We start from the raw sequence: 13,883 nt of genomic DNA on the forward strand, positions 1-13,883 counted from the left end.
AGGCTTAGAATGCAGAGGCCAGGGGAGGCCACGAAGCTGTGAGAATCAGCAAGAGGCCTATCAGCAAGAGGCCTGGGCGATAAGTCATTTCTGGCTCCAATTCCTTCATTACTGACACAGCTCTGTGACCTTTCTATAAAAGGTCATATTTGTGAAATGAGGGTGGTAGGAAAATGGAGGGGATACTGGATGGCCATTGACGCACCTCCCAGCTCAGAGTTTTTGCTGTGCACTAGAGGACGTCGACAGAACCAAACAACTCCCCAAACAGATGTCAAAGGCACTATGTTCTCAGGAATCTTTGCAAATAACACTCAATTTTGCCAAGATAGAAACAGCCACAAGAATACACTTCACTTTGCCAGAAAAAAAATAGCTACAAGAATAATTCATGCATGTAATGTTCTTGTCTTCTATGCCCTATGTAACTATGAATTAATTCTCAGAAGGACACAATGAGAGATTACAATGGCAACACCAAAACATGACAGCCTCTTTTTTCCAAGAAAAAGAATGGCTACTCTTCTTGTAAAGAACCTCACTAAAATTGTGCCAGACTCAGAGGCATTTGCGATTGGAAAGACATTTGAAGGTCAACTAATGTGACTCTCCATTGGATGCCTCAGGGCCCTCTGCAATATCTCTGAGGGGTATCAAGGGAATGTCTAAATACCTTAAGGACCACCTGATCTTTCTCATATCTTCTACGGCTTGGATGCTTCCTCTACACCTTGTGTCCATACAGACCCCACCTAATCTTCCTCCATGACAGCCTTTCTGAAATGCCACCCTTGAGTCTTCCCTTCCGCAAGAGCAGTCAAGCATTCTGTACTTATGAAGATAGTCTGACCATGGAGGCACTGCTGTTTTTGTTTTTTTTTTTTTTATAAGACAGATTTATTTGATCCACAATTATTCCAAAATGATTACTACTCCAAATAACCCAAACTGTGTTTTTTTCAACCTATATTATCAGCGGCACCGAAAGCTGATTATAATCAACTTCCTCTCATAAAAAGAAGGAAAAAATTTAAAAAATAGACTTTAGAAGAATCCACGTGGCTAAAAGTACCACTAGCAAGCATTCCACGTTCCCAAATAAACAAATAAGAACTGTTAATGCACACTTCAACACCACTGCCCATTCCTGATGAGAATTCAAATGGCCAGCTTTCAAATCACAGAACCATAAAAACAATCCACAACCTTACATTGTATGATGTGGAAACTGAGGCCTAGAGAGATTCCATCTCTTTGTCCTTGGCAAGCCAAATGTTTATTAATCCTCTGTACTGGGTTAGGCACTGGGGCTACCCAGGTACCCAGGCCTTGCCCTCTTGGGCCTCTGAGCAGGGACTCACAAGCATATATTAGGGGTAACCAGGTAATAGGCCTTTGGAACTTGTACAAGTAACTTGAAAGACAAAAGGCTGATTCCTTTCTCTGTGCCTTAGCTCAAACTGCTCCCACGATAGCTTATATAAATCATACTTCTTGTACTTAGCCTCCGGTACTACATTTATCCTTCCTGTGTTGATCTTCTCTGTTAGACTTTAGGTTCCTGGAAACGAGGAACTGAGTGTTATTCAGCTTTATATGTCTAGTCTCATTCAGCTGGTGTGTACTGGGTTTGATGAGTGAATGAGTAAACATTTCAGTAGTCTTAAGGGTTAGTAGGCACTTGTCACACAGAGAAGGAGAAAAAAGAATGCCTGGCTGAGGACGCCCAGGGCTCTGAAGGGTGTGGTGCTTGCAGAGCTGTGCAGAGTCCTCATGGTGGGAGTGTTCAGGGTGGTAGCAGTGGGCATGGCAAGAGTGGCTGAGGTTTTGGCTTGGGAGTTAAGTCAGGGCCAGATGTGAAAAGCCACACAAGCCATGGTGAAGCATACAGACATTATCCTAAAGTTAGGTTGAGGGCAAAAAGTCTTTACAAAGGAAGGGACATGATCCCATTTGTTTTTAAGGTCATACGATCGGCCAAAGGAGGAAGTGCCATGTCGAGGACAGATACAAGCGGGAGCCTGTTGCATGGTGCCAGAAACAGGAAAGGTCTGCATCCGGGTGCTGTGTCCCAAGAGCTCAGGGAGAGCCCCAAGGATGGAAGTAGAGTGTGGACCCAGGTTTGAGAGCTTAGGTGGAACTCAAAGGATTTGAGGAGTAACCTGAGACATGGGAGACTGGGAAGAAGCATCAACCATGATGCCAGCATTTCTAACTTGGAACCCCAGGGTGATACAATGTCAATAGAGGCAAGGACCTTAAGAAGAGGAACAGTTTTGGAGGAAAGGTTATGAGGTCATTTGTTGAAAGATTCCTATGATAATCCCTATAGGCGGTTTCTATGGGTCAGAGCTACCTTGTTAACTAAAAGAGATAGATGAAGTGCAAGAAAGTCGGACATGAAAAACCTAAAGAGTACAAGACGAATAGTTTAGTCCTCACAGAGGCAGATGGAACCTGATGATCTGAGGGTTGAAAGAAACCATTTCAGACCAGAAATCTTCTCTGGGTCTTAAAATGGCTCATTTCTCAAACCCTTAAATCAGCAGGTGTATACAAGATACTCTCTAGGCAATCAGATTCCATACCTTTCTGATTTTCTGGGCCCAACTGAATCATCTTCATAGCTTTTAAAAATTATTATTATCAGCTGGCGAATGGCCTCACACCATTTAGTGAGTCCTAGTCACCAAGGAGAGTTCAGTTTATTTGAATTAAGTAGCCCCAGTCAGTCACTTTTCTGACTAATGACCTCATCTTTTTTTTAATTTAATTTTATTTTTTTTTCAATATATGAAATTTATGGTCAAATTGGTTTCCATACAACACCCAGTGCTCATCCCAAAAGGTGCCCTCCTCAATACCCATCACCCACCCTCCCCACCCTCCCACCCCCCATCAACCCTCAGTTTGTTCTCAGTTTTTAAGAGTCTCTTATGCTTAATGACCTCATTTTTTGCTCATCTTTTCAAAATGCCAGAAGGTCTAGATATTGCTGGGGAAAAGCCCACGGACACATGAACCAACCCCTTCTGCAGCAAAGTTAATCCATCTTTTCAATCTAGCAACATTCCTGTTTCCCTTATTTCATAGCAAAAGCTCTGAAGAGCAAGCCATGCACAGAACCACTGCTCCACTTAAATAAACCGCGAAAGGACTTTTCCCGCCCATGTGGTTATCTTAAGTGCACAGAGACTGTTCTTGATAGAAAAGAAACCAAAACTGCCAGCTTACCCTCTTCCTCAAGTTGTAGGTGAGAATGAGGTTCCGGGAGAAGGAGTGGGAAAAGGCTGTGTAGAATTCTAGCACTTTCTGCAGGGCATCCCGTTTGATCACATGCAGGTCACAGTAGGTCAAGGCCCTAACATTGGCACACGACTGGGCAAGGGTGGCTTCCTTCCAGAACACATCTCCAAACACGTCTCCTTTCCCTAGGGAGAGAAAGTGGTGGTGAAGAAAGTGTCAGCCAGAAGGCGTCTGGCCATCCAGGTTGGCTTCCCTTTGTCTCCCCAAATTGTTGTCCATTTGGCATTCTACAACTTAGGCTCAGAAAAGGAAAAAAAACCACAGGTTTTATTTTGAACCTTAACAACACGTAACTTAAGGAACTTTAAAATACCGTATAAGACATGTCAAAGTTTAACCAATGACTTTAGGGTCATTGACTATTAGTTACCTCCTGAACAGCCTATCCAAACGGGGAACTCCCTATTATTCTTTTTTTTTCTTTTTGAGAGATTTGCATTTAAAAAAAATTTTTTTCAATATATGAAATTTATCGTCAAATTGGTTTCCATACAACACCCAGTGCTCATCCTATTATTCTTTATCACACCCCCATTTCCCCAAAACGCCAATCATAATCTATAACTACATCATTTGTTTCCTTGTTTGCTGTGTAACTCCCAATAGGAGAGTTCCCTCCACGTCACACAGTGTCTGGCACCTAACAGGAGTTCTGTCAATATGTGCAGGCAAAAGAGAAGTAAGGAAGGAGGCTGAATTATGGATCTCCATTCATGCAACTGACTGAGAGGTGACTAGTATGGAGAAGGTGTGGACTCTCCATCAGGAGCTGAAGATCAAGAGAGGTCTCCTCTGTTTAGGACGATCCGCGTGGAAAAAGGCAGGCGAGGGTGGAGTTCACTCTCTCCCATAATCTGTCCACTGCCCTAAGGCTTATGTTTGCGTGGTGTCTCATTCCTCACCTTCTCTCCCCCACCTCCTTCCATGTTCCTCACCCTTGCCAAAGGCCCTCCTGCTAGTATAAAAACATGGGCCCCATACACTTGGCATCTCCAGGACCCTCCATGCCTGGCATTCCACAAGAGGATATTTAGTAAGTCAACAGAGTACTAATCCCACATAACCATCTTCTGGATCAAACTTGTATCAATCTCTTTTAATCACCTGCTTTTCACATCTAGGGATATTCTCCCTATCTTTCCCAAAGTCCAACATTTTGACATATGTCTAATGGAAAGCCCAATCCCTTGCCAGCACAGCCTCTGGTTATAAATGGCTTGAAATGTTGTTTATCTTGCCTCTAAATTTTCAGCACAGATAAACACAAATTTGAATCTTCAGGGAGCTGGAGAGGACTATTCCGGGGGCAATAAACAAGGCTACGAGGGTAGAGAGTAACTCTCACAACCCTCAAGGGTTGTTGGCCTATGTATCCAGACCAGCCACACTTCTCTGCAGGAACCTGGGTACCCATGACTCCATATGATTAACAGGCAAGTGTTTTCCTCATTCAGGCCAAGGAGGCAATTAGACTCCCAAGCACCTGGACAGAACTAGATCTTTTCTCAAATGCCAAAGTATCCATTCTTATATATAAGGTACTCCAGGGGCACAGCCTTCTCCAAGCACCTCCACAGCATGAGCTGGAAATCAAGTGCACTAGACACATTACTTCACAGTTTCCTATGTGTTTGTGTGGCAATGTATACTTCTGATTTATGAAAATCATTTTACAGACTCAGTATCAACAAGACACATGCATGAGGATGTAGATAAAAATTTTTAGATAAAAGTGCTTTTAAAACTGTGCTAGTTCAATTCCCTTCCCAGGTGTTTTTCAATCATCTGTACTATGAGGGGGTTACTTTGGGGTGGGGGCCACTGCATGGGAATGCTTCTCTCTGTGGGATGCTACCAGCTTCCGTGGAGATGGGCTCATTCAGTGTGTGCTTCCTGGTACTGAGTTCTAACCAACAAGGCTGGCCATTAGTTCATGCATAGCAAACATTCTACAACTGCCCCCCCCCCTCACTGTGCTGCAATGCCTCCCATGCCTTTCATTTTTATGTAATCTTATTCTTCTAGAGAGAGCTCTTCCAACATGCAGTATGGTAGACAGTCAAAAAATGGACCCCATCTGTAGGCTGCAACTTACATCAAGAGGCAAGCCCTAATTTCCTTCCCCTTGATTCTCAACTTGTCTTAGTCCCTTGTCTTGAGTGTGACAGAAGTGACTGGGACTTTAAGGCAAGATCATAAGAAGCCTTGCAGCTTCAGCCTGGGTGTCCTGGAACACTTACTCTTAGGATGCCCATTCTTGGAACCCAACCACCACGTTTTGAGAAGAATAAGCCATGCAAGAGGTCACATATCAGTGCTCTGGTGGACAGCCCAGCTGAGCTCTCTGCTGACAGCCAGCCTCTGTCAGTCACTTAAATAAGCCATCCCAGCTGGCCCATCAGACCAATCAAGCCTTCGGATGCCCGCAGCCCCAGCCAACACTGGTGTGCGGGCCACATGCAGAAAGCCCAAGTCAGAACCAACCAGCTGGGCTAAACAACCCACAGAATGGTGAGAAACAGTAACAAATTCCTTACACCACTAAATTTGGGGGAAGTTTATGCAGAAATAGGTAACGAGAACACACAGAATTGTGGAGCTCTGGGCTGAGAAGCCTGTGAGAAATTACTTAGTAAGTTACTTAATATTTGAGCAAAACATCACAAATCACCCCCAACTCTGAGCTGGCAGCACCCCACATCCCTCCCTGAAAGAATGAGACAAGAAAGAGCAAGGAGTGGCTCTCACAGGAGCAGATTTTCCTGAGTGTTTTGTGTATCAGTGCGAAAATGTAGAATTTACAAATCTTGTATCTCCTATTGGGATGAGATGTGGTATAACTAAGCCAGAACAATTGAGAGTACAAGATCATTGGTAATACCATCTGATTCTCATTAAGATTATAGCTGACCCTTGAAGAACATGGGTTTGAACTGCACAGGACCACTTACATGTGGATTTTGTCCAATAAATACAGTATGCCACCAAAAATGTATTTTCTCTTCCTTATGATTTTCTTGATAACATTTTCTTTTCTCTGGTTTACTTTATTGTAATAACACAGTATATTATACATATAAGATAGAAAATCCATCCTATATGTATTACATGTTAATTGATTATTTTATCAGTAAGGCTTCTGGTCAACAGTAGGCTATTAGTAGTTAAGTTTGGTGGGAGTTAAAAGTTGTACATGGATTTTCGGTTTTTTTTTTTAATTTTTTAATGTTTATTTATTTTTGAGAGAGAGCCAGAGTGAGAGCAGGGGAGGGGCAGAGAGAGAGGAAGACACAGAATCTGAAGCAGGCTCCAGGCTCTGAGCTGTCAGCATAGAGCCAATGTAGGGCTCAAACCCACAAACTGCGAGATCATGACCTGAGCTGAAGTCGGACTCTTAAGCAACTAAGCCACCCAGATGCCCCTATTATACGTGGATTTTCAACTGTACAGAGTGTCAGCACCCCTAACCCTCACCGTATGTAAGGGTCATTTGTCCTTCATTTATTTTTTCTTAATTTTTTAAATGTTTATTTATTATTTTGAGAGAGAGAGAAAGAGAGAGAGAGACAGAGCATGAGCAGGGGAGGGGCAGAGAGAGAGGGAGACACAGAATCCGAAGCAGGCTCCAGGCTCTGAGCTGTCAGCACAGAGCCCAACGTGGGGCCCAAACTCATGAACCGTGAGATCATGACCTGAGCCCAAGTCGGACGCTCAACCGACTGAGCCACCCAGGCGCCCCAATTGTCCTTCATTTAAACAAAATCTAATGTGTGAGCATTACACTTCTCAAACAAGTTTGGAGTAGTTTTTCCAATTATAAAAGAACCCAGAAAGTAAAATAATAGCTGCTCACGTGTATTCAACATATGAACTTATCTGTAAAAATTCCGTTTATAAATGACTCTTCAGGGGCACACTTATTGCTTAAAACAAAGGACAACCATCTTATAGTTGAAACACACCATGAAATTTATAAGCATCTTTAGAAATGACAACATGCCTACTGTGAAAACTTTTCCAATCAAAGGTTTGACAGAAACAATAAGTAGAGAGTAGTTCCTACTACCCAAAGTATTTCACGGTAAGATAATCACGATTAATCTGTAGGGTCCAGGAAGTCTCAGTGTTGTTAGAACTTGGATTTGATTTTCAACCCACATTGAAAATCATACAATCTTTCTTCCTGTCAAGGCAGCATTTTTGGTATAAATGATCTGTTAGTGAGATTTAAGAATGTGGTGTCGGAGGACCCGTCAGATTCAAAACAAACCCAAACCTATTCTGGCAAATGAGAAATGTATTTATGACACATGTCACTGGGGGAAACTGTCAAAAGGAAGGATACAGAGCATTTGGCAGGCTGCTTGTAAGCGACACACAGCTCTGGGAATAATGACTTCCCAGGTCAGGGTTAGGAATCAGGAAGGCTGGACAAGCCCTACACTCACATTCATCCCTTGTTCCCTAGCGTGAAATGATCATTCACTGAAGAACAAAAGTTACCCCAGTGCACTTGGCAATCAAACTACTTGAGACAATCAGCTTATTGGTTTACTTATTCCACTGAGGCCCTGGGTGCAGAATGTTAAAACCTAAGTGTTCCAAATTTCTAAAATACATTCTAAGTGGAAGTTCCGAGCCAGGGAAAAGAAAAAGGCATGAAGAGGGGAAGTAAGGCAGGACAGTCTAATTAAAAACTCCAAGCAAACATCCCTGTGATAATTAATCCTCCTCCCCCTCCCACCCCTTCAGTGCAGCTGTCTTCACTGTACCTCCACTTTTGCAGTGGACACAAACAGCCCCATAGGGTACAGACGCGGGACAGAAGAACATTCATAAAACACAGGTGGGAGGTGGGACACAGGACTGAGGAGGCACAGGGAGAGGGAGGGCAGGTCTCTGCGAGGAGCCCAGGAGAAAACCAAGACCCTGTAGATAATTGGTCTTAATGATGGGCAGAGGCTGGAACAGCCACGTGAGGAAGTTTGGAGGGGCATGGAAGGTGGGCACACAGGGAGGGGTGACCAGGGCAAATGCTAGCGGTGCTGGAACTGGGTCCTTGGGAGGATCAAAAGCCTACTCGAATGTTAAACAGTCACAGGAAAGCAATTCGGCTCTGAAACTGACAATTGAGTTTGAAACCCTTCAGAAAAGGCCCTGTTTGTTTGTTTATTATTATTTTTAATATTTTTTAAGTATTACTTTCATTTTATTTTGAGAGGAGATAGTGAGAAAGTGGGGTGGGTCAGAGAGAGAGTGGGACAGAAACACAAGCAGGCTCCACACTGCCAGCACAGAGCCCAATGTGGGGCTCAAACTTAAGAACCGCAAGATCATGACCTGAGCCAAAGTCAAGAGACATTTAACCGACTGAACCACCCAGGCACCCCAAGGCCCTGTTTATTCAAACACAGGCTGAGTTTAGCAGGCCCTAGGGGTCAGAGCAACACTGAAATTTCCAGCTGTTTCACTTTTCCCTACTGTGTAGTCTTAGAAGGACCACTCATAATGGTAACCTATAGTAGCAAAACATAATTTTGCCGTATACTTGATTGTCTGCTTCTAAAATCACCAAGCATTTCTAAAAGCTGTAATCATCAAGACAGCATGGTATTGGCACAAAAACAGACACATAGACCAATGGAATAGAATAGAAACCCCAGAACTAGACCCACAAATGTATGGCCAACTCATCTTTGACAAAGCAGGAAAGAACATCCAATGGAAAAAAGACAGTCTCTTTAACAAATGGTGCTGGGAGAACTGGACAGCAACATGCAGAAGGTTGAAACTAGACCACTTTCTCACACCATTCACAAAAATAAACCCAAAATGGATAAAGGACCTGAATGTGAGACAGGAAACCATCAAAACCCTAGAGGAGAAAGCAGGAAAAGACCTCTCTGACCTCAGCCGTAGCAATCTCTTACTCGACACATCCCCAAAGGCAAGGGAATTAAAAGCAAAAGTGAATTACTGGGACCTTATGAAGATAAAAAGCTTCTGCACAGCAAAGGAAACAACCAACAAAACTAAAAGGCAACCAACGGAATGGGAAAAGATATTTGCAAATGACGTATCGGACAAAGGGCTAGTATCCAAAATCTATAAAGAGCTCACCAAACTCCACACCCAAAAAACAAATAACCCAGTGAAGAAATGGGCAGAAAACATGAATAGACACTTCTCTAAAGAAGACATCCGGATGGCCAACAGGCACATGAAAAGATGTTCAACGTCGCTCCTTATCACGGAAATACAAATCAAAACCACACTCAGATATCACCTCACGCCAGTCAGAGTGGCCAAAATGAACAAATCAGGAGTCTGTAGATGCTGGAGAGGATGTGGAGAAACAGGAACCCTCTTGCACTGTTGGTGGGAATGCAAATTGGTGCAGCCGCTCTGGAAAACAGGGTGCAGGTTCCTCAGAAAATTAAAAATAGACCTACCCTATGACCCAGCAATAGCACTGCTAGGAATTTACCCAAGGGGTACAAGAGTACTGATGCATAGGGGCACTTGTACCCCAATGTTTATAGCAGCACTCTCAACAATAGCCAAATTATGGAAAGAGCCTAAATGTCCATCAACTGATGAATGGATAAAGAAATTGTGGTTTATATATACAAGGGAATACTATGTGGCAATGAGAAAGAATGAAATATGCCCTTTTGTAGCAACGTGGATGGAACTGGAGAGTGTGATGCTAAGTGAAATAAGCCATACAGAGAAAGACAGATACCATATGTTTTCACTCTTACGTGGATCCTGAGAAACTTAAAAGAAACCCATGGGGGAGGGGAAGGAAAAAAAAAAAAAAAAGAGGTTAGAGTGGGAGAGAGCCAAAGCATAAGAGACTGTTAAAAACTGAGAACAAACTGAGGGTTGATGGGGGGTGGGAGGGAGGGGAGGGTGGGGGATGGGTATTGAGGAGGGCACCTTCTGGGATGAGCACTGGGTGTTGTATGGAAACCAATTTGACAATAAATTTCATATATTGGAAAAATAAAAAATAAAAAAAAAATAAAATAAAATCACCAAGCATTTCTAGACCCAAACTAATTAGAAAGAACTCATTCAGTCATTCATGCAACTTTTGGCAGGCACTGTTCTAGAAGCTGAGGTATGGTAGGGGGACAATAGACATGATGTAGTGAGAGACAGAGACCCCAGTGACTATAACATATCAGGGCTGAGTGCCTAATTCTAACATGACAGGACAGCATAGCATGTAGGAGGGGTGTCCAGTTCAAACTCATGGGGTGAGGAAAGGCTTTCAAGGAGATGTGATGTCTGAGCTGAGAACAGTTAACCAGCATAAAGATGTAGTACAGAGATGAGTCCAGGGAGGGGAAACAGCACATACAAAGGCCCTGAGGCACTGCATATGACCCTTTAGCAAGACTAACTCTACAGGTGAGTGTTGCCAGTATACCTTGTAATCCTTTGAGGAAAGTGCCTGGTCTCCTCATTCAGCTGCAAACTCACCTAAGCATCTTGCATACTCTGTACACTGAGTGGGTGACACCAACTTGCTTAATCAATATTTAAAGACCTGGATTCATGACGCTGTTGGGAGCCACGCTGAGGGTGCTGAGAGAGGTGCCAGAACATGGGGTGCGGTGAGGGCCAGCCCCCTCAGCTCACCCTACTGTCTATATTCCTCCTGTCTGGAGTATCAGGAGGTCCTCTGCCCTCAAGCCATTTCGAGACCAGAGGTGTCTTGTCACTCACTTCATCAGGATGGTGACTGGCATTGCCGTCTCCCGCCCTAGGAATAATTCTGCTTATGAGACATGGAAGACAGGCTGGACAAATACTTCCAGGCAAGCTCTGAGCAGACTGTGTGCACACCACTGGACTGTACGGCCCAAGAGGACGAGGATGAGGACGGGGACAAGGGCAGTTCTCAGAGGTCCTAGATTCATCATATAAGGCAGCCATGTGACCTCTAGGTCCCCGGTTTGGTCCCAAACATCTTGAAGACACAAAGAGAAATTGCCGAGCCCTGCCCCCTGGTGCTGCCCTCAGCGTGTTTTCCAAGCATTTTATGATCCTCTCTCAACACAAGCCTCAGGGCCAGACAGGTCAGACTGCCCGACTAGGAGCTTGAGGGGGCTCCTGCCACCTCTTTTGCTCACTCTCTGCCTTCCGGCCACACGGCAGCTCTTATGGTCCCTCCATGTCTGGCTCCCTCCTCACCTCAGGGCCTTGCCAGCACCACCTCAGACCTCCACGGTGCTCCCTAGTCTGGATAACTCCTGCTCAAGCTTCCAAACACTCCCCAACCTCCTCCCTGACCATGGTCAGAGCGGCTCCCTATCATGTGTACCCTCTGTACTCTGGAAACATTCTTCCTACCTGGAATCACCACATCCCCAGCAATGGCTCTGGCACACAGCAGGCACTCAACAGCTGTTGGGTACATACATAAACCAATGGCACTGGGCACCTTACTAAACCCCACCCAGTCTCAACCTACCCAGCTAAAAAATGTGGATAATAATACCCACCTCATAGGGTTGTTGGGTGGTTTACATGTAATTAATGTGAACAAAGCCCTAGCCTGTGCTTGGAACACAGTAGGTGCTCAGTAAATAGCAGACACAATAAAAGAAGAGTTTTCTTAATGGCCCCAAGAAGCAAATTCCACAGGGATCACCAGTCCCATTTTAAAGAGAGGAAAGTGAGCTCCGGAGAGGTTAAATAATTGCCTGTGACTCCACAGGCTTTTCCCAAGCTGCCATGTGGTCTCCACGCTAGGAGAGTCTCCACAATGCTCCCAGTGGGTTGTCCTCTGCATTCCGTCCTTCAAACAACCCTCTTTTCCAGTCAACAATTAAGGGGATCCACCTTGATCAGGCACCATGCAAGGTGATGGGAAAAAGGATATATCAAAGACAGCTTTGACTTTAAGGAGCTATGGCCTACGAATCTAAGTGTTCTCCAAAACCAGTTCTGTCCTCTTATGGTAATGGAAGCCATGACTGGTAGCTGGACACAAACATGACCAGAATTAAAAGCTGCACTGCATCTAGGTGTGGACATTTGTCCAAGTTCTGGTTAAACCTCTGGGGTTGCAGAGAGGATGTGTGCGACATCTAGGGTCTTCCCTTCCCCTCTCCTCCCTTCCTCGTGGCTGGAACAAGGATGTGAGCTCTCTTGGACCAGGAGGCCACGGTGACAACCCAGTTAGGATGAAGCAACAGGCAAGAAGGAAGCAGGGTGCCCAACACCATGAGGTTGACATGCTAGCCCTTCTATACTGGACTGCTGAATGAGAGAAAGACAAGTTTCTGTCTTGTCTAAGCTTCTGTTACCTTGGGTTTTTCTGTTGGAGTAGCTAAACCCACATCCTAGCCAATTCAGGAGTCCACGACACCATCCAGTGGGGCAGTACAATGTGTTGAGTTCTATGGGGAAGGTATATCCACACCTGCTTTCTCCACCTGCTGTAGGGAAAAGTGTGGGCTTCCACGTGTCTAAAGGATTGGGCAGTCACATGACAATGGAGCTCTGGAAGCACATTCAGGGCAAAAGCTCCAATGACTTCAGCTAAATACCTTGGTGATACCCACCCACTTCCCAGACCAGCCCTGACTGTGTGGCTAGCGGGCCAGGATCTGCTGAAAACTCACCGTGTACCAGGCCAGACACCAGCCAGGGATGCTGCCACAGGCACCCCCCCCGCCATGTGTCTTACTCCAAAGATGATGAAGTATAGATTTTCCAGCTTATTTTGGAATACTTAATCCTCCCACGTGTATCTATGGTTATTTCCCTTGGGTCATCAGAGACCACGGGGAAGACTAGATAAGTAAAGTTTTGGTACCTTGTAAACGCTGCCTTCTTTTATCTGTAATGAAGCCACAATGCCCTTCTTTTTGCTCTTACTGAAAAAACAAATGCTGCTGGCAGTCTGTGACCTCTGCTTCATCTGCGATGGTTTAGAGAAGTGAGAAGGAACATCAAATACAAACAGGCATAGTGGAAACCTCATCAATTTGCTTTCCCGTCCAAGTTGTGAAAATATACTACTAGGAATAAAGCCTTAGCTTTAAGTGCTAGGTCTTATCTGATTGTGGTGTGGGGTTGGGTGCTGAGCCAACAAATTCTATTGGATTTCTTTTGCCAACAAAGAAAGCAGGGCCTGGAGATGTTCAGGAGGCCTAGGCTCCAGGTACAAGCACGCACGTCACCCCATTCTCAGAGGTGCATCTCATTCTAGAAAGGTTTGGTCTCATTTTAGGTGTTGTCAGGAGAGCTCAGAGATGTTGAAGGATCATTTGCCTTCTTATGAAGTTAGTACAAAGGACAGCAATCATTATGCTCTTCAGCAAACCATCTCTGTATCAGAGACAGGATGCTGGTGTGGATCAGCCATATAACCTGGTCAATGGAACCCACACAGGAACTGTGGCAGTCCAATGTCATATGCCAGGTCCAATGTGAACTGTCTGACTCTCTCTCCCAGGCAGCTATTAGATTGGGAGCGCCCCAAAATGGGGTTACACCTTACCCCCATCTTACCCCAGATGGTGTCTCTTTGCACACAATCCAATCCAGTGCAACAA

General features: G+C 44.6%; 1 protein-coding gene across 3 annotated transcripts in view; it reads right to left on the reverse strand.

Annotated features, from left to right (window-relative positions):
• The window catches only part of KCNH1 (potassium voltage-gated channel subfamily H member 1), a 387,829-nt gene that overhangs the window by 84,689 nt on the left and 289,257 nt on the right, over positions 1 to 13,883 (reverse strand). For all 3 annotated transcript variants that reach the window (XM_019429238.2, XM_019429242.2, XM_019429239.2), the window contains exon 10: positions 3,235 to 3,431. In XM_019429238.2, the coding sequence (XP_019284783.2) occupies positions 3,235 to 3,431 (197 nt within the window). The remainder of the gene's footprint in view (positions 1 to 3,234; positions 3,432 to 13,883) is intronic.

This window comes from Panthera pardus, unplaced genomic scaffold (genome assembly GCF_024362965.1).
Source record: "Panthera pardus isolate Hobbes unplaced genomic scaffold, ASM2436296v1 HiC_scaffold_21, whole genome shotgun sequence".
NCBI classification, from domain to species: Eukaryota; Metazoa; Chordata; class Mammalia; order Carnivora; family Felidae; genus Panthera; species Panthera pardus.